A 20144-nucleotide genomic window follows, 5' to 3' on the forward strand; every position below is an offset into this window, starting at 1 on the left:
AATAGAGCCCTTTGGCAATAAACGTCATATGTAGCCATATGGAAAAGTACCTCATGCCCGAGGACCTGGACATTTTGTTAGGATACAAGGCATCATGGACTCTATCAAATATCAACAGATATTAAATGAAAACCTGACTGCCTCTCCAGAAAACTTAAAATAGGCCGTGGTTGGATCTTCCAGCAGGACAATGATGCAAAACATACAGCAAAATCAACACAAAAATGGCTTACTGACCATAAAATCAAGGTCCTGCCATGATCATCCCAATCCCCTGACTTGAACCCACAGAAAACCTGTGGGGTGAACTGAAGAGGAGAGACCACCAGCGTGGACCTGGAAATGTGAAGGATCTGGAGAGATTCTGTATGGAGGATTGGTCTCAGATCCCTTGCCATGTATTCTCCAACCTCATCAGGCATTATAGGAGAAGACTCAGAGCTGTTATCTTGGGAAAGTGAAGTAGCACAAAGTATTGACTAAAAGGGTGCCAATAATTGTTGCACACCTATATTTAACAAATCTATATTTTTATAAACCTGTGTTGTCTTTGCAATTGTTTGATATTGATGTGAGCAGAATATATATATATATATATATATATATATATATATATATATATATATATATATATATATATATATATATATATATATATATATATATATATTTTAACAAAAACAATAAAGACAATTTTCCCCAGATTTCTTTGCTCATATTTACCAAGGGTGCCAATATTAGTGGAGGGAACTGTAACTATACATGGATAAAATGTATTGTTCTGTAATCAATATAAAAATATTACTCTTGGCAACTTGCTGTGGTTTAAGAAGAACAAAACATATGCATAATGCACCCCATGAACCTGCATTTGCAACTCAAATGCTTAACATGTGTATGATTCTCCACAAAGGGAAACTAAGAACACTCAAATAACCCTTGTGGGGATTTTTGGGGATGATTACCCCAAAATCACCAGCAGTGCTACAGTATGTTACAGTTACACTATGCATCCATAGAATCATACTTTCACATTTTATATTAGCTGTAACTATGTTTGTTCTGGAGTTCTGCTACACAGGTGGGAGAGAAAAGTAATGGCAGACCAAAACCAGATCGATATGCTGAAATAATATTTATTCTGCTGATATTAATAATACTTGTTTTAAATATACACATTCATCTAACAAGCAGTTGTGGTATAGCAAAATATTTTCATTCAAACATAGCCTATACATTCTATTTTATTACTTTTTTTTTTTATTTAAATTCATCAGCCTAGATGTAACCTAGATATCAGCATACATGCATACATCAGCTCTTAAGTTGCATGTAGGTTAACACTGCAGTTATTTGTTGTTTCATGCAGTTATTTAGCTGTTCATGCAGTTTTTTAAAGCATTTATGCAACATTCAGGTGATTTATCTAAACCACTAGTTACTTGTACACTTTGCATTACTAATACTGCCTACGAAGCTGTCAAAAATTCATTCATATATTTACTCCATTCTCAGTTACTGCTGGCGCGTCTCTCTCTGCTTTGGTGCTGCTCTCCTGCCCTTTCTCAGATGAAACTTGTCCTTTCTCTGTAGGCTCAAGTTTTTTGGAATCTTTCAGGGGTGCAGGATCCTTCTCAAGATCCTTCTCTTTACTTTTTGTCATGTCCATCTTGGTACTGTCCTGCTTTTCCTCGCTGCTATCAGTCTTGTCTGATTTCTCGATTTTTGTGTCCTTGATTGCATGAGAGTCTTTGTCTGTGCTTGTCTGGTCTGTACTTTGCTCTTTTTCTGGTGAGGTCTTCGGAACACTTTGTTCAGGCCGTACATCTTTAGAGGTTTTAGTGTTTATCTCTTGTCCCTTAGGCTTGATTACATCCATCTCTTTAATGTCCTCAGAAGTCTCCTTGGAACCTTTTTTCTCTGGTTTTTGCTCATGTTTTGTTTCCTTTTCTGTAGATTTTGGCTCTTTGTCCTTCTGAATGTCTTCTTTCTGTATTTCAGAGGATTTTGTTGTTATATTTTCCTCTGTTTTAAGACTGTCTACCATGTCTTCTGTAGTGCCATTTGCATTTTTCTGAGTCTGCTCCTCTGATTTAGTCTCTATCCCTGTACCTTTTGGCTGTTCTTTGAGTTGCATTTGATCAACCTCTTTCTCTGTTTTCTTTGATTCAATACTTTCCTCCTTTTTTTCACTGTCCATCAAGTCCTTTGTTTGAATCTCCTTTCTTTCAGATGTTTCAACTTCTGTTTGTTTGGCAGCAGTTTTGGAGACATCCTGCAGTGTTTTCAGTGCCTCTGTAGACTGGGCACTTTCTCCCTTTTCTGGTTTCACAGTTTCTGCATCAGCCTCTGGTTTGCTGTCCACTTTTTTCTCCTCCTCAGATTTGATTTCTTTTACTTCACTTTTTAGCGGTGCCTCTGTCTTTACGTTCTCTGCCAGCTCTTTTTGCACCTCAGCTGCATTATCCTGTGCACTCGCTGCTTTTGTAGTATCGAGGGCATCAGTTTGGGATGTTTCTACACTCTGCTTTGAATCTGCTTCGCTGTTAGGACGTGTCTCTTGTCCTGCCTCAGCTTTTTGAGATACTCGCTGTGGGTCAGCAGTGGATGTGTCCACCTCCACAGATTTGACCTCACTGGTTTCTCTGTCTTTCGCCGTAGTTTTTCCAGTAGAGGAATCTTCAAGCTCAGCTATATGTTGTGTATCTTTTTTTGCCTTTTCGTTCTCTGATTTTGTAGAAATCTCTTCCATGGCACTTTTTCCTGGCTCTGTAACAGCCTCCTGTGTTACTGTTTGCTCTGTCGGCTTTGGATGTTTAATACTGGCTTGGTCTATTTCTTTTGCTATGTCTTGTTTCTCTTTTTCAGTGTCGAGAGCTACTTTTTCTACATCCTCATCGCCACTTATATCTGCTTGTGGTTTTTCTGTTTTTGTATCTAAATCTGTTTCCTTGCTTTTGGAGTCGGTGTCATCATCTTTGTTGTAATTGTTATCCGTATCTTTCTCTCCAGTTTGTTCTGATGCAGTTAAATCGTTTTGTGCTAGTTCAGTGTTCATGTCGCCTTCCTTGAGGTCCATAGAAACATCTGTAGACTTTGTTAGTGATTGATCTTCATTTTCTGTTGCTTTTACTTTATTATCCAATTGTTCTGCAGTGGGGCTGCCTGCGTTATCCTCTACGTCTGATTCTTGGGTCTTTTTTTCCTCTAAGTGCACGTCACTTCCTGCTACTTCACCTGCATTCTCTTCTTTGCTGCACACTTTATCACCCTCCCTTTGTTCTTCAGCATCATCAGACCCCGTGTCTGATATCTCAATGTCTTCCCTAGTTGTCTCTGTAATAATCTCCTCCACAAACTTGTACTGCGGCTCTGCTTTCCGAGTCACTCCCCCCACCCTCGGGACACTAGGCAGAGTATAGATGGGTGACTGCCTGTACACATAAGGCACTGGTATCTGTGCATCAGAAAGAGTGGAGTATCTTGACTCCTCACCCTCCAGCAATTTTCTGTAGGGGGACATAAGTACAACATGATTTTATACAGCTGTTTAATAATGTTTTTATATTAACTGAAACCATGATGATATTGTGACCTTCACCTGTATGAATAGATTTCAGCGTCCAAGGCCATCTTCACATTTAGCAGATCGTGATACTCTTGCACATGGCTACTCATGTCGTATTTGGTATTTTTCAGCTCCTGTTCCAGCTCTCTAATGGTGTCCTGTAAACAGACATCCAAAGAATAAACTGAGGGTGTTTTTTAATTAGAAACAGGAAAACCAATACAGATCAGATCAGGTCAGGAGCGACCAGATCCTGCTTCTGAAGCGCAAAAATTCTGCAGTGTTCAACTAACACATGGTTATTTAATACACTCCTGGGCAAAATAATGGACCAAGCCCCAAATGGTAAAATACTGAGCTTTACTGGTCTTAAAAACAATTCATTGGTCAACAAATTAGCAAGATTTCAACAAATAGATAAGTTACTTAGTATGGGATAGCTTTTCCCTTTGACTTCTTTAAATGTTTAATCTGTGGGTAAACTTGCAGACAGCTATTTAATTTAATAAAATAAAATAAAATAAATAATAATTATATATATATATATATATATATATATATATATATATATATATATATATATATATATATACACATATACATATAAAATGTATAATTGTATAATAATGTATAATAACATGTAAAATTCAAACTAACACATGGCTACAAAATTAAAATGAAGTAAAAGTCATATATATATATGACTTTATATATATATATATATATATATATATATGATTTTTACTTCATTTTAATTTTGTAGCCATGTGTTAGTTTGAATTTTACATCAAACATTGTAATCATTATCATGATTTTACTTTTGCGTACAAGAAAACTATATATAAGTGAGTTTCCTGTTTCTCAAACAGCTTTTCCTCAAACACTTCACTGCAGCAAATGTAAACGAGCATATGCTGGCGCAGTCGGTCCCAGGAGTGCATTTGTTTAATTCATGCTCATTTTCTGATCAATGATTTGTTGTTTAGACCATTAAAAGCTTCATAATTTACCATTTTGGGCTTGGCCCAGTTTTTGTTGCCCAGGAGTGTCAGGATTAAGACTGGACCTAAACTAAATTATCCAGTTTCTACAGCATGATATTTACAGTTTAGAGCAGTGTTCCTGGTGATCTACCTTCCTGAAGACTTTAGGTCCATCCATGATCTAGTCACTGCCTTCAACTAAAAATCAACCAAAAGTAAAAGTGTGTAAGATTTTGGATGGAGATGAAACCTACAGAAAGGTAGATCTTGAGGAAAAGGGTTGGTGACCACTGGTTTACACTGACCTTCCAGGTGTGATCGGAAAACTGACCTGGTAGTGATGGATTTCGGCGGTGTGTCGCTGCTCGAGGTCATACAGCTGCCTCTCCAGAGCTTCTCTCATCCCTCTGACTGAATCCAGCTCGACGTTCTTGGTCTGCAGCTGCCTCCTGTATTGGCTGATTTCAGCTTTGGTGGCTATCAGAGCCTCTCTGTCGGTCTCGGCAGCTTTGGTGAGTTTGGCCAGCTGATTGCTGAAGTGCTGTTCTGTCTGGGTGTCGGGACAGAAAGCGCGACCTTCCAGCTGTGTCCTGATGTCCCTGAGCGCTGCGGTCAGCTCGCCTTTTCCGAAGCCGCTCACTGGTGCACAAACCCGGGTCTCCTTCATTTGCGTCAAAATATCGCTCACTTCAGCCTCGTGGCTTCTCTTCAGGAACTCGATCTCGTCTGCAAGAGCGTTCGCCTTGCTGTCCATCTCTTGTTTGATTAAATACGCGTGGTCAATGTATTTCTTCAGCGCAGAAATGCTCTCCTCAGCTTCAGCTCTGCTGCGCGCCTCGTCTTCGCATTTCTCCGTCAGCGCGTTAAACTCGTCCTCCACGCGCTTCTGCTCCAGCTCGATCTTCTGCTTCTGCACTGCCATTTCACGCACCTGCCTCCTCAGGTCCTGCAGCTCAGGCTCGTACTGCTTGGCTAGAGACGTGGACGACTTTGCTTTCAGTCGAATGTCCTCGATTTCCCGTTCCAGGGCTCTGTTTTGGCTTTCCAGACGATGCACCTTCTCGATAAAGCCTGCGAATCGGTCGTTCAGGCCGCGAAGTGATTCTTTCTCGTTCGTCGTGTTTAGAGGCATTTCAGGAGAAAACTGGCGCGAGCTGTGGCCTGGTGTCGGAGCTGATGCCCCGCTTCCGCTGGCTCTGCTGAGCGCAGGTGTCCTTGCTATGCGCTGTGATGATGGAGGTGGCTGATAGCGCTGCTCTTCCCGTCTCCAGCCTGGTCCATTTAGCAGACGCTCCATGCTGAGAGTCGTACGTATTTTTCGCTTTGCAGAGTTGTCGGGGTTTTATATTCTGCGCGATGTGTTAAGCTTGCAGAACTGAGGTGTCAGTAACGCACAGAACGAGCAACTCAGCAACAGTAGCAGCAGCAGCGGCGCCGGGCACGCGCACTCAGTCTGACGTCATAAAATCCACACACATACACCTTTTACTGTAGAAAAAAGAAAAAAGGCCAAATACTTGACTAGTCGAAATGTATCAGTTATAACGGGAAAAGTTTTGGTTTCCACCTTGCAACAAAGTGGCCAGGCTCTGAGAAAATATGATGTATAACTACTTTGTTCTGACTACAAGCATGCCCTAAAGCAACTGAACCAGGTGTGTTAGATTTTGGTTGGAGATTAAACCTGCAGGGGCCCTGTGTGTGCGGAGTTTGCATGTTCTCCCTGTGCTGCGGGGGTTTCCTCCAGGTACTCCGGTTTCTTCCCCCAGTCCAAAGACATGCATGGTAGGCTGAGTGGCGTGTCTAAAGTGTCCGTAGTGTATTAATGGGTGTGTGAATGTGTATGTGAGTGTGCCCTGCGATGGATTGGCACCCTGTCCAGGGTGTACCCCGCCTTGTGCCCGATGCTCCCTGGGATAGACTCCAGGATTCCCCGTGACCCTGAGAAGGATAAAGCAGTATAGAGGATGGATGGATGGATGGATGAAACCTGCATGAAGAAGGTTGGTGACCACTGCCCTAAGGATTAGTGTTCTACCTTAAATCAGCACAAGTTCTGGGGACCCATTACCCTGAAGCACTTGATATTTTCCTTAGTGCTGATGTTTCTTTTAGCTTATCAGCAAATCAACTTTTTCCCGTTTCATCAGGTGTGATGATAAGGAAATCCTCTCCTGCTTTGATTCTACAGCATGTAGAATTAAAAAAAAATTAAAAAGTGTAATACAATATTCCTGAACTGCAGTAAGTCACCCTGACAATCCTGTAACAGTAATTCATAGTCAGTGCTGTGTCAGGGGTGTTGGTTAGAATTGGTGGGAAAATTGTTCGTGTACATCGTAAACCATGCAACCACTAAAGAAGTCTGACTATACTGTGACAAGCGACAGTCTCCATGCAATAAGCAGAGAGAAAGAGCGTAAGCGAAAGAGTCCAATATACTCAATAAGAGGAAAATGGATTCAGGTGGCTTAGTGGTTAGCACATTTGCCTCACACCTCAGAGGTTGGGGGTATGAATCCCGCCTCTGCCCTGTGTGCACTGTGTTTGCATGTTCTCCCATTGCTTTGGGGGTTTTCTCCAGGTACTCCGGTTTCCTCCCCATTCTAAAGAATGTAGGGTGTAGGCTGACTGGCATTTCTAAGTTGTCCATAGTGTGTGAATGTGTGTGTGAATGTGCCCTGCGATGGGTTGAGTCCCCATCCAGGGTATACCTTGTGCCCCGAGTTCTCTGGGATAGGCTCCAGGATCCCTGTGACCCTGTGTAGGATAAGCGGTATGGAAAATGGATGGAATTACAGAGTGTTATCTGTATTTTTGCTGAATATGTAAGCCATTTAAATTGTTCTCTAGTTTGGTAGGGTTCTAGTGAGTATCATTACCCAGCTGTGAAGTTGTCTTAGCTAAAGAGATAACAACAGCCAGATGGTGAATGAATTGTGTTTGGTGTGTTTGTATTTTTACTTCAAACACAGTTATATCTCAACTATGTGTATTCAATCTGTGTTGTTTGGTGGCCAGATGTGATAGTATTGTTTTCTACACTGTATGTAGCTAGCTAGAGATAGTGGACTAGTACCCTAACACCCACTGGCCTTGGACAAAACCTTTAAATACACCCTACAGTCCAGTGCTGAGCAATATACTGGGAGATGACAGTAGAGAAACTTACATATTAGCTAACTAGCTAACAGCAAATGCCTTGTTTATTTTGTAGGTTATGTGCAGTTTATGATACTGCTTAATAAGCGCAATTACTCTGCAACAGCTCCGTGAGGAATGAACACTGCTGCTGAACAGGACAGAGCTAACCCTCTAAGATCAAAGACCAGCTCTTGTTGAATAAGATGTTTAGCTCTTTTACTTAATACTCAGCAACTGTAACAGTCATGTTGATGTGTAAAATAAACTTTTTATTCTCATAAAACTTCTGTAATACCAGATTTATTTATATTTATTTAAAGCTTCGCTAATACTTGGACACAAACCATATTCTACTGTACTAAATAGTGTGTCAGTACACCTTTGGTGTCCTATTTAGGCATACTATTGCACAATGTGCTGTTTGGAACACTGCCTTGAATTGTCTCTAGATGTATGTTGACCTGGTGCTTACAGCCATGAGATTAATCTGTGCAGCGGCCATCAACGCTGAACAACAATAAGTTATGAAACTTTCTTCCGCAAATAGCTTGCAATACCATTTTCCCACTGCAATCTTACATTCATCAGCGTTATATATAAATATACACTGCATTCACTTTCCCAGTTTAAAGGCACATACTAAAAATATCAAAGACAAACCCTTGAAGGTTCCACCCTAGTGACAAACAATGATACAGTTCAGTACTTTTTTTTTCAGAGACAATACATTTCAGCAATGTAATGTGATACAATCCCTTTGACATTGCTGTTTTTATTATTATTATTATTATTATTATTTTTTAAAGCTTTACTCAGATGTATATACTCGCTCATGATCATCTTTGGCCCAAGGTAGAATCAATGATTTATAGGATCCATGAAGTCTTTTTGTAATATTCGTACTGACATTCTGACAGCTGTCAATAAAAAAAATCTGCTCAGAGGAGAAATTTTCTGTGGCACTCCAAATCCTGTGAAAAGAATGATGTGTGCAACGAACATTCAGTGAATCAGGACAAGGATGTGTTTCCTCTTGGCTATCAATTATATTGCTTGTCAGTTCAGAAAGGCTCTGATCTTGCCCTAGCATTCAGTTGCTCTAGCCTTGGCAGCATGTGTTTATTGTGTTTTGGGGGGTGTGGCTTCAGGTGACCACAGAAGGGAGAGACTGTATGTGTTTGAATTTTGAGTTTCAGTAGAGCTAGTTTCATCCATTCATGCATTTTCTATACCGCTTATCCTACTGGGTCACGGGGAACCTGGAGCCTATCCCAGGAAGCATCGTGCATGAGGTGGGGTACACCCTGGACAGGGTGCCAATCCATTGCAGGGCACAATCACATACACATTCACACACCCATTCATAAACTACGGACACTTTGGACATGCCAATCAGCCTACCATGCATGTCTTTGGACTGGGGGAGGAAATCGGAGGAAACCCCCACAGCACAGGGAGAACATGCAAACTCCGCACACACAGGGCCATGGAGGGAATCAAGCCCCCAACCCTGGAGGTGCGCACTAGAGCCGTTTATTAATTAAACTTTTTTAACTATCCACACACCAAGTGATACAAAGATTCATCTTGGGTTCCCCATATGAGCCGCAATGTTTGTCCTGTAATTATTTGACTAGTTTTAACATTTTAATATGTATAACTGTGTACAGTATTAATGCCAATCAAAAAATGAAGAGAGAAAATCCTACAGTACTTAAAAACTAAGGCAGGCTGTTGTCACTGTAGCTATGGCACTCTACATTAGTTTTCCTGTAGCTCTGGCTATAGTGACTATAGTCTGCCTGGGAATTACTCTGAAATTGACATTTACATTATACTGAATGTATCACCAACTGTTGGTTTAAAATTGATTGTTAAGGATATAATACATCATATAAACATTAATTATGGTGTAAAAATCCTCTCAGAAATCCTCTTAGTTTAATTCATTTTAGTTTACTGGCTGGTGTTAGCAGTGAAGATGGCAATATAGAAATTAGTGCAGCTTGCCTTTTGTATGGATCTATAGCTTTAACTCAGCTTCAATATCAGCCAATAATGATAAAACACTGCATAGTTTTAATGCTGCCTTAAACAGCTTAAACTACAACAAATTGAGCTTGTGTAGGCTGTTTTGAGAAGGCCATCATAGCCCTAATCTGAATTAGACATTTTTCTGTAGTGTACATATTCCTTTAGAACAGGAGCTTCAGCCCTAGAGACCCAATGTTAATTTTTTTTGTCCCAGCACTTTCGATCATGCCCATGAAGGGTCTAATAATAAGCAGTCAGATCAGGTGTAGTAAGCAAAATGCTACAGGGCACAAGGTCCCCAGGACGGGTCTTGGAAACCTCTGTTTTAGGCTACATATACACATTTTCATTCACCACAAGCATTCTAAACATTTCCTTTATTTGTATAAGCAGCAGAAAATAATTGGCCTGATTTGCAGTTTCAATCATGCTGATCAGTGAGAGCGTGTGAAATTGAGTGACACACACGCACACACGCACACACGCATAGCAGCAAGTTAACTGAAGGATTTGGATAATCATGTGCGGTTTATTCAGGTCCTTCAGTTAACTTGCTGTTACCAAATGGTTTTCCCTTTAACAATGCTGTGCAAAAGTTTAGATAATCTAAGATTAAACTAAAACCAAAATACTGTTAATACGTATACAGGAAAGGAAAGACCTACATAAAATTATTTTTAAATGAGTTCAAATATTTCCAGACAGGTGTATTCCGTGATATAGTTTAACACAGTTTACAACCACCTTTGCTCTGTGGTATATATAAAAATACTGAGAAGCCCAGCTGACTTCAATTTTAGGTCATGGTGGCAAGAAGAAAATGAGCTTCAATTATAAAAAGGCTGTTCTGCTGACTCATTGTCAGAGAAAGATCTTTAGATCTATACTTGTGCACTAGTGCAATATGTAAGAGAAAACAGACCAATATATGTACATACAGTGGTGCATGAAAGTTTGTGAACCCTTTAAAATTTTCTATATATCTGCATAAATATGACCTAAAACAGATTTTCACAGAGGTCCTAAAAATAGACAAAGAGAACCCAATTAAACAAACGAGACAAAAATGTTATATTTGGTCATTTATTTATTAAGGAAAATGATCAATAAATAAATATTACTTATATATGAGTGGCAAAAGTATGTGAACCTCTAGGATTAGCAGTTTAATTTGAAGGTGAAATTAGAGTCAGGTGTTTTCAATCAATGGGATGACAATCAGGTGAGTGTGAGTGCCCTGTTTTATTTAAAGAAGAGTCTGATCTTCACAACACATGTTTGTGGAAGTGTATCATGGCATGAACAAAGGAGATTTCTGAGGGCCGCAGAAAAAGAGTTGTTGATGCTCATCATGTTGGAAAAGGTTACAAAATCTCTAAATAGTTTGGATTCCACCAAACCACAGTCAGACGGATTGTGTACAAATGGAGGAAATTCAAGACCATTGTTACTCTCTCTAGGAGTGGACAACCAACGAAGATCACTCCAAGTATCATGGTTTGGGTCTGTTTTGTTGCATCTGGGCCTGCACGACTTGTCATCGTTGATGGAACAATGAATTCTAAAGTATACCAGAAAATATTCTAAAGGAAAATGTCAGGATATCTGTCTATGAACTGAATCTCAAGAGAAAGTGAGTCATGCAGCAAGACAATGTCCCTAAGCACACAAGTCGTTCTACCAAAAAATGGTTAAAGAAGAATAAAGTTAATATTTCGGAATGGCCAAGTCAGAGTCCTGACCTTAATCCAATAGAAATGTTGTGGAAGAACCTGCAGCAAGTAGTTCATGTGAGGAAACCCACCAACATCCCAGAGTCGAAGCTGCTCTATACTGAGCAATGGGCTAAAATTCCTCCAAGCCGATGTGCAGGACTGATCAACTGTTACTGGAAATGTTTAGTTGCAGTTATTGCTGCACAAGGGGGTCACACCTGATACTGAAAGCAAAGGTTCACATACTTTTGCCACAGATAGTGTAATACTAGATCATTTCCCTCAATATATAAATGACCAAGTATAATATTTTTGTCTCCTTTGTTTAACTTGGTTCTCTTTATCTACTTTGAGGACTTGTGTGAAAATCTGATGTTTTAGGTCATATTTATGCAGAAATGTAGAAAATTCTAAAGGGTTCTGAAACTTTCAAGCACCACTGTATATAGGAAAAACCAACATAGCATGCATTTTTAATGTAATTACACCACCATGAGCCACCAGAACAGCTTCAACACACCTAGATACCGATTCTACAAGTATCTAGAACTGTACTGGAGGGATGAACACCATTCTTCCAAAAGAAGACTGGCAGCGTAGGTGTTTTGGTGTTCTGATGATGGTCGTGGAGAGTGATAGTCTAAATTCTCCATACAGTAGGTGTTCAGTTGGGTTGATATGTAATTGAGGAAGACTTGATGATCATGCTCATCAATCCATTCAGTGAGTTCTGGTGATTTTGGTGCTTGAAGGGAGCACTCCAATCAGGATAGAAATGTTTCATCATAGGGTAAAGGCACTTCTCTCTAAAGGGACAAAACATGGCAGCAAAATTCCTCCACACCATAACAAAACCATTTTTAAAAAATGTCACCCATCGCAACAGATAAAAAGAAAATCATGTTAAGATCATATGGTAAGCAGTGCTCTTGTAGTAATATACTTGACATTAATCATGATTAATGAAAATTCAATGTGATTTGATAACAAGTTACACATTTTTTTTGGACAACCGAATACTAATCTAATTCTCCGTACGCTCATTATTTTCTCTTAAAGATTTCATGAACTCTCGAATCTGGTACACATCATTTCTAGTATTGTGAAGGACTTTGTGGAGTCTGTTTTTGCAGGTCCTCCATTCAGTGGATACTTTTTGCAGTGCCATGCCCTCTTTGTAATGCTTAACTGCTGTTGCCTCTGAGCCTAGACGGTACATATTGAAGTCTCCATAGATGCGATGCCAAGCCTGGAGATCGGCCAGCTGCAGGTTCGGGCGTGTAAACAACTCTTCGAACTTTTGCTTTGCTTCAGTGTAGTTCCCAACTTCAGCATACCTGAGTGCTAACTCAATCTGTGGGTAGATGAAATCTGGATTCAGGCGGGCTCCCTCTTCTAAATGGTGTATGCAATGGCTTAGGAGCTTTGGGTTGTGCACGTCTCTCAACTGCATGGCTTTCCAGCGGTAATTATTGGCGATTTCATGATGCAAACGTGAGGAGTCCGGAGCTTTCTCCAACATTTTTTTCAGCACTCCCAGTGCCATGTCATAGCACTGCTCCTTCTTCATGAATTTAGCAACACTCAGGACAACACTCAGGTCATATGGAGCCATGTCTAGCGCTTGCTTCATGTGCCCCCATGCCTCTGAATTTCTATTGTTCTTGTTGCACTTGAGGCCCATGAAGACATGGATCATGGCATTGTCTGGATCAAGTTTTAGGGCTCTCTTTAGCTGGCTCACTGCAGGAGACTCTTCAAAAGGTATGCGTTTGTCCTCCCTGATCTCCAAGCCCTCCAGGTGAAACAGAGCAAAGGCATAGCCAGTATTCCACTCCTTGTCTTCTGGTTCTTTCTCTAGAACCTCCTGAAAGACCTCTTTTGCCTTGATATAGTGCTTTTTGGAGAAACGTAGAAAAGACCACGCCTTTTCACTCAGGACCTCACGGTGCAACCCTTCTGCTGGACTAGGGAATGCTCCAGAGATTTGTGCCAATTTCTCCAAATACACTCTGGCCATGGTATCATCAGCCATGTGATGGTGCAACCAGGCTAAATTTCCATACGTGACTATATTGTATGAATGATCATTTTGCACTTCCTTTGCTTTTTCCAAACACTCACGTGCCTTGTCACTGAAGCCCTGCAAGTGATGGATGTAGGCACAAAAATTTAATTCTCTCTGTCTGAAATTCCCTTTATGATCACTTTGGACTGACAGACTCTCAGTGAATTTGATCTCTAGGTAATTAAGATCTGCATCTTCCTTCTGTAAGTCCCAAGTGAAGTGGCACTCCAGTTTCTTAAGTTCCTCCTCAAACATCTTCCTGTAAAGCGAATAAGGGAGAATGCTGCAGCATGTTATTTTGCTAAATTATTTCAGAAATGTAATAAAGTGTTAGAAGGACTAAACATCCAACATTACTTTATTTGTTTCCTGCTGGAAAAAAATAACAATAGAAATCGTAACAGAAATTCATCAGCTAACCACTAAAACTATTACTTTTACCATTATTGGTGCTTAATGGTATAAACTAGACATAACATCCCTGCTGAAAAAAACAAACAAACAATAGAAACCATCACAGAAATTCTAATGGTATCCACTATACATAACATGCCATGAATAGAAGGCAACAAATTACTAGTAGAGACCTACAGGGTCCATTACATTTTCCATTAAAACCAATACAATTCCCATTATGACCATTACAAATTTTATGAGGGTTTCTATTGTTGTTGTTTAGGTTTTTTTTTCTTTCCATTGGGGATATCATCAATAAAAGGCAACAAATTAGCAATAGAGAAGCACAGGGACCATTAAACCAGTCTCCATTAAATAAATACAATTCCCATTATAACCATTAAAACCATTACAATTTCTATGAGGGTTTATATATTTTTTTACAGCAGGCTTTACATGTGTATAAAACTGGTTTAGCTTTTTTTTTTTTTTATCACTTTCATTCTAAAGGTATGTGTCATGTCGTGCCATATTAAGACAAAAAATAAAAACTTGACAGGACAAATATATTAAAATGATGTAAAGCAAAGCCACTCACTGTCTGATGGTCTGCACTGCAAAGTCTCTGACGGCTTCTCTTATGATATCTGAACCGAACGATATCTGAATAGTTAGTAGTGTAGAACCAGTGCTAGGGATCTCACTTAAGTTTCACTTTCAATTTCTTTTCCAAATCAAGTTAAACGAAACCTAGCGCTGGTGCTGTAAGCTGCTTTTGGCGAATAAACTAACCGTTTCCCTGTGAAGCATGAAGCCTGTCACAGCCCAGAATTTCAGTGAAGCCTGGAGATAGTCGTGAAGAATAATTAACTAAAGACTAATAAGTGGACGTGATTATAAGTGGACGTGATATTGTTTTCAAACTGAGTCTCTCCTCATACTGATTTTGTTGACAATTTCTATCAATGTTTCTTATAATGGTTAAAAACTAATTCTGTTGAACGTCGCCAGACAAGTTACAAGAAAGGACTGCTGGCGCCATCTAGCGGCCATCACATGCTATTACGATTCCTTAAACACAAAAACATTCCCTATTTAATGTAAATGCAATACCAAGCAACAAACACGTGACCATTTTCAAGTAACGCAAACAGTAAATAAGACGACAGAGGAACAATTAAAAAAGTATGTAACACATAAAAGCATCATATGTATAATTCTGCTGAAAAAATAAACAATAGAAACCATCAGGGAAATTCTAATGTTTTCCATTACAAATACCATTACGAACCATCAGCTAACCATTAAAACCTTTACCATTACCATTATTGGTCCTCAATGGTATCCACTAGACATGACATGCCACCAATAGAAGGCAACAAGTTACCAGTAGAGACCCACAGGGACAACTACAGTTTCCATTAAAACCAATACCATTCCCATTATAACCATTAAAACCATCCCAAATTCTGTGAGAATTTCTATAGTTTTTAAAATTTTTTTATTTTATTTTATTTTTTTTAATCAGGGGAATACATAAGATGCCTTTATGAGAGTTACACCTTTAGGCTTCTCGTGTTCAACAAGAAAAGCTTATGAGTGAGGCAAAGTCAATTTCCATCATTGTGAAAAATTGCATATCCAATAAACTCATACCATTCCCAGTGTCCTCAGTATCAGAATCTTTGTGAAAAAATAACATATAACATAACATAACATAACTTAACATAACATATAACATAACATAATAACATAACAGTTAAAAATAGCATTTGATTAGATTTTTGAAGTCTAACCAAAAGACAATTCACAAAAAGATGAAGTACTGACTCACACTCCACTTGACAGAAGCTATAGTTACACTCGCATTTTCCATGGTCGTTTTTGGGGGTACATATTGTGTAGAATCTTCAAATGTTTTTCTCTGGATTTACTGGGAATGCATAATCTGTAATGGGTAAAAGCCATGTTTCCCCCCAGTTTTGTAATATTCATGATGAACACAACTCAAAATAATTTTCCTCTGGGCATATTGTTTCTGTTGAGGTTTTACAGTAGAAATACCTGGACATCATCTTGGAGTAAGAATATAACCACAAAGAAATATTGATGAACCATTTTTATAACCAGGTGTCCAAAATAAAAACAGTAACACTGACTAATGCAAAAAGTAAAGGATCAGTGCTTTCTTTTTCCAACTGGATTCAAACTGCAGGTACAAGCAACTTAGGAATCCAGCAAAGTAAAAATCTCTACATTGAGTCAAAAGTAGCATATGTTTGTTTTTGTCATATTAAGTAGCATTTGTCATTATGGCCTATGTGCAGACTTTATATTTAGGTACTATGCACATTACCTTTCCAAACAAAGTAATTGCATGTGCATTCCATATTCTTAATATTTTATAAAAAGTCAGTAATATGGTACCCTGTTAATGGCCTGTTGAAAAAGTAGAAGACAAGGAATGTGTCATTCACACAGCAACAAATAATTTTTGCACCCACTGCACTATTTTGGCATTATTGTTGACGAGGAGGGAAATACCAGAGTTACCAGAAGGACCAGAATAATGTAATATACAATTTATTACATTTATACATCTACAGTAATTATGGAAGCTTTGCCCTGTCCAATTATTTCTCTTTCCTCTCTCTTTTGTTTTGGGCTCCATTATTACATTGATAATCTAAAAACATTCTGATACCTTTGCCAAAGTATGCTGGTGGGTTGCTGCACTGTTAAAAACGAATAACGTCAAATTAAGGAAAGCAACGTATTTTCACTGACCATTAGCAACTTCTAAATCATCTGATGAAATTAAATTTATCCTATTAGATGTGCATTTCTGACACCGTCCAGATTTCTACAAAATTGGTAAAAACAAAGAGTGCAATATTTAATGAGGTAAAGTGTGAGTTGAAAGTAAAATAATGCACTATGTATAATAGACATTGCCGCAGAGAATTAGATTTATTTGGCTGTCATGATCTACTTTTAAAAGCTAAATGATGTAATTTAATGTTGGATAATGGCATAATCCATACATAAGTTTGAAGTAAGCAATTAGCCACATAGTGGAATCTAGTGCACTGGCTGCTAGTTCTACCCATGAAGGCTTTTGTCGGTCCTTCAAATAGGTCCATAAGAAGGAAATGGAAGTATTTGAACTCTGTTACTCTTCAATACTTTATTATACAGACATCCAGCTACAATTATACTGTAGTGGGCTATAAAATTCACTCAGATTGTGTTTAAGAAATCTGTGTTCAAAAAATAGGGTGTAAACAGACTCTGAATTTTTCAATTTATTCAACATTTCTCAAGACAGGAAGTAAAAATGATCAGTGAGTTGTTGAATAATATCTATGCCTTTAATAAACAATCACATAATATATGATTAAGTTGTACTTATTTATCAATATCAATTATACAAGGGCTATTTAGGAAAGGATTATAATTTAATAGCCAGTGTTAAGCCGTCACCCACAGTGAGCATGCTCAGATCCACTCGCTGGTCTTTGTGGAGTTTCTTATTCAGCCGGTCAGTGGTCTGGGAGATGACATCATCCTTGTCAGGATTTATGACTTTCCCTCCCCAAAGGACCTGAGGAGTGCAGGGATGCCAGATCAGAATGTGTGCCATCTCAGTGAGGACATGTTTATCTGTGATGGCTTGTTAAATATGTGGTTATATAAAACATTTCCAGGTACCTACAGTTATTAATCTGTCATACTTACATTATCAATAGCTATTATGCCACCTTTACGAATAAGCTGGAGGGATTTCTCATAGTAATTTTCATTGTTTGTCTTGTCTGCATCAATGAATACAAAGTCATAGGTTTCAGCTTCACCAGCCTCAAGGAGTTCATCTGTAAAGAGGCCAAAACATTGACAAGTTGTAGGTATATAGATATCAACTTACATTGAAAGAGATTGAATGCATAAAGCTAAAATATATCAACAATACCCAAGGTTTTAAGTGCAATTTGCTGGTGGATGTCAATTTTCTTTTCTACTCCAGCCTAAAAAAAAAAGAAAGAATTGCACCGGTCATTTCTGCTCTTGAATTGTGTCATGGTGTGTGGTGCAGTAACTGCCCTTCTGCCCTTGGGATACAAAAACACAGATAAAGCAAAGTACTGTGATGCTTGACTTTGCAAGCTGTGTCGACACTGACACCGAAGCTGACATCAACAACTACTTCAGTCAGCATTCTCTCATCTCTGATAGACATTTCTGCGTCTCTTCAATTTCCAGGTAATTAGGCTACATGCTGTCCATCCACCGGGGGATTGGAGCAAATCAATCTTTAAAATGTAGCTAGCTACCTTGCAGTTCTCTTAAATAGAGCAAGAGGTCCTTGAATATATGGAAAAAAAAAAGAAAAGAAAAAAAAAAGTGATGAAGTGATGTTCTCCTTTAAACCCATCTAGTCTTTCTCTGGCAGACCCTTTATGCACTTTTAACTGATATTTTGAATTGACTATTTAAAACATACTTAGGAGATTTATTTAGCTTATGTTTACAAACCTCTTTAAAGAATGGCTTGGCTATCTGCACATAATCATCGCTGATTTCACAGGCCACCACTCGGCCATCCTCAGGAATGACCAAAGCCATACTCAAGGTGTTGTATCCTGTATACATGCCTGAGAAAAGAAAGCACAATCACTTTTTCAGAGCCATGCATCTGTTCTTCACTGGAATGTACAGACATCTTAATAGAACTTGCATTCTCACCTACTTCAATGGTTTTGTTGCCTTTAATAAGTTTTATTAGATTAGCCATGAACTGAGCTTGTTCTGGAGCCACCATCATATTGTTCCTTGAATCTTCCATTGTTCTCTGTGAATTAGAAATATACTTTAGCATGCATTATAGATTCAGATGCGATTTTTATCAATGTTTTGTTTGCCATCTTTTGTTCATATGCTAGATTTTACTGACCTCTAGTGTCTGGAATATCAAATAGGCTTGTAGAATTAAGCATGTATGTACTGTACATCTGCCTTAATAATTTTTATCTTAGTGATTTTTTTTTTGTTATTTTGTCAGATTTGTGAATGGGAAAGATGTGGTTGGAGTATATGCTTGTGAGTGCATGTACCAGGCGCAGTTTAGTCAGGACTGGATGCTCCCTTAAAGAGTTATTCACCACATAATTGAGCAGAGGATTGTCTCCTTTGTGACTCTTCCCAATAAGACTTATTGTTCCAGCTCCTTAAGACACAATAAAGTTCAAGTAATTATAGCTGGAGAAATGAATGCTACCCACCTTTTTGCAAGAGCCTAAATATGAAAATGAATAATCAGATATTATTTGCCAGTGATTTGGCTGGAATAATCTGTAATTCAAAAATTTTGAAAAAATACCATTTTCCCTAAATAATCTCTTATCTCTTATGATTACACACCCTCACGGGTAACACGTTATTACTTCACAGTCAGTTAAGTTTTGAGTATGAGCCAGCAAAATATGTAGTGCAAATGCCACTGGTCAAATATTTTAGTGCAAAACCAAAACAATGTAACTAAATTTAACTGAAAATGACTGGCAGGTTCTTGGTAATATAAAGAAAATAACATAATAAAATACCTCCATTTGCAATACTATACTCTTTATGTTAATGTTTTATTGAATTATAATTAATTGAATATCATAAATTTACTCACAACACATTGACATATACGGATGTATTTTTAGTGACATAGTATGGGCCTAGTAAATCTTTTTAATTGTTGCATTTGTTGTAAGTCTGTAATAGACAAGTTCATACTGTATACGGTATACAACTACAACTGTAAATGTCCTGCAGTTATCAAAAATTCAGTTAAAAGAATTAGATGTGTGCCTGTTCTAATTATCATGTGAAAGTACTTTACCTGACAGTGCTAGAAAAAGAAAAACAGAGAAAATAATCCTGAAAATCATTGTGATGCCTCTTTCAGTGTTTTCAGCAGGTGCTCAAGTCCATGTGTTATTTAAGTCAGTGCGTGCGCGCGCACACACACACACACACACACACACACACACACACACACACACACACATATACACAGGAGGGAAAGTCCATTGTATGTTTATTCTACTCAGGGTAAACAGGATCTTCTGATTTCTTAAATGTTTACTTTTGATGCAACTGCATAATTTTGGAATAATTTTTGGTGATGCTGAAATAATTGTCAGGAACTATTCAGATTCATAATATTCCATCAAACAGACAAATAAACA

The 20144-nt window shown here is 38.5% G+C and overlaps 3 protein-coding genes across 3 annotated transcripts; all 3 read right to left on the bottom strand.

Moving 5' to 3' along the window:
* Positions 1–1492: 1492 nt before the first annotated feature.
* LOC128605059 (neurofilament medium polypeptide) lies at positions 1493–5848 on the bottom strand. The gene is made up of 3 exons (XM_053620170.1): positions 4883–5848; positions 3602–3726; positions 1493–3509 (listed from the first exon to the last, which is right to left on the bottom strand). Exons 1-3 carry the CDS (start codon positions 5846–5848, stop codon positions 1493–1495), a joined length of 3108 nt encoding a protein of 1035 aa, XP_053476145.1.
* A 3816-nt stretch (positions 5849–9664) lies between these two features.
* ifit8 (interferon-induced protein with tetratricopeptide repeats 8) lies at positions 9665–14615 on the bottom strand. Its single transcript, XM_053621085.1, has 2 exons — positions 14507–14615; positions 9665–13771 (listed from the first exon to the last, which is right to left on the bottom strand). The coding sequence occupies exon 2, from the start codon at positions 13765–13767 to the stop codon at positions 12469–12471; it is 1299 nt and encodes a 432-aa protein (XP_053477060.1). The 5' UTR covers positions 13768–13771; positions 14507–14615; the 3' UTR covers positions 9665–12468.
* A 2583-nt stretch (positions 14616–17198) lies between these two features.
* comtd1 (catechol-O-methyltransferase domain containing 1) lies at positions 17199–19944 on the bottom strand. The gene is made up of 7 exons (XM_053621086.1): positions 19796–19944; positions 19020–19132; positions 18652–18757; positions 18442–18560; positions 17879–17933; positions 17647–17780; positions 17199–17512 (listed from the first exon to the last, which is right to left on the bottom strand). The coding sequence occupies exons 1-7, from the start codon at positions 19842–19844 to the stop codon at positions 17360–17362; spliced, it is 729 nt and encodes a 242-aa protein (XP_053477061.1). The 5' UTR covers positions 19845–19944; the 3' UTR covers positions 17199–17359.
* Positions 19945–20144: the final 200 nt, after the last annotated feature.

The sequence above is a fragment of the Ictalurus furcatus genome, chromosome 3 (genome assembly GCF_023375685.1).
Source record: "Ictalurus furcatus strain D&B chromosome 3, Billie_1.0, whole genome shotgun sequence".
NCBI lineage: Eukaryota > Metazoa > Chordata > Actinopteri > Siluriformes > Ictaluridae > Ictalurus > Ictalurus furcatus.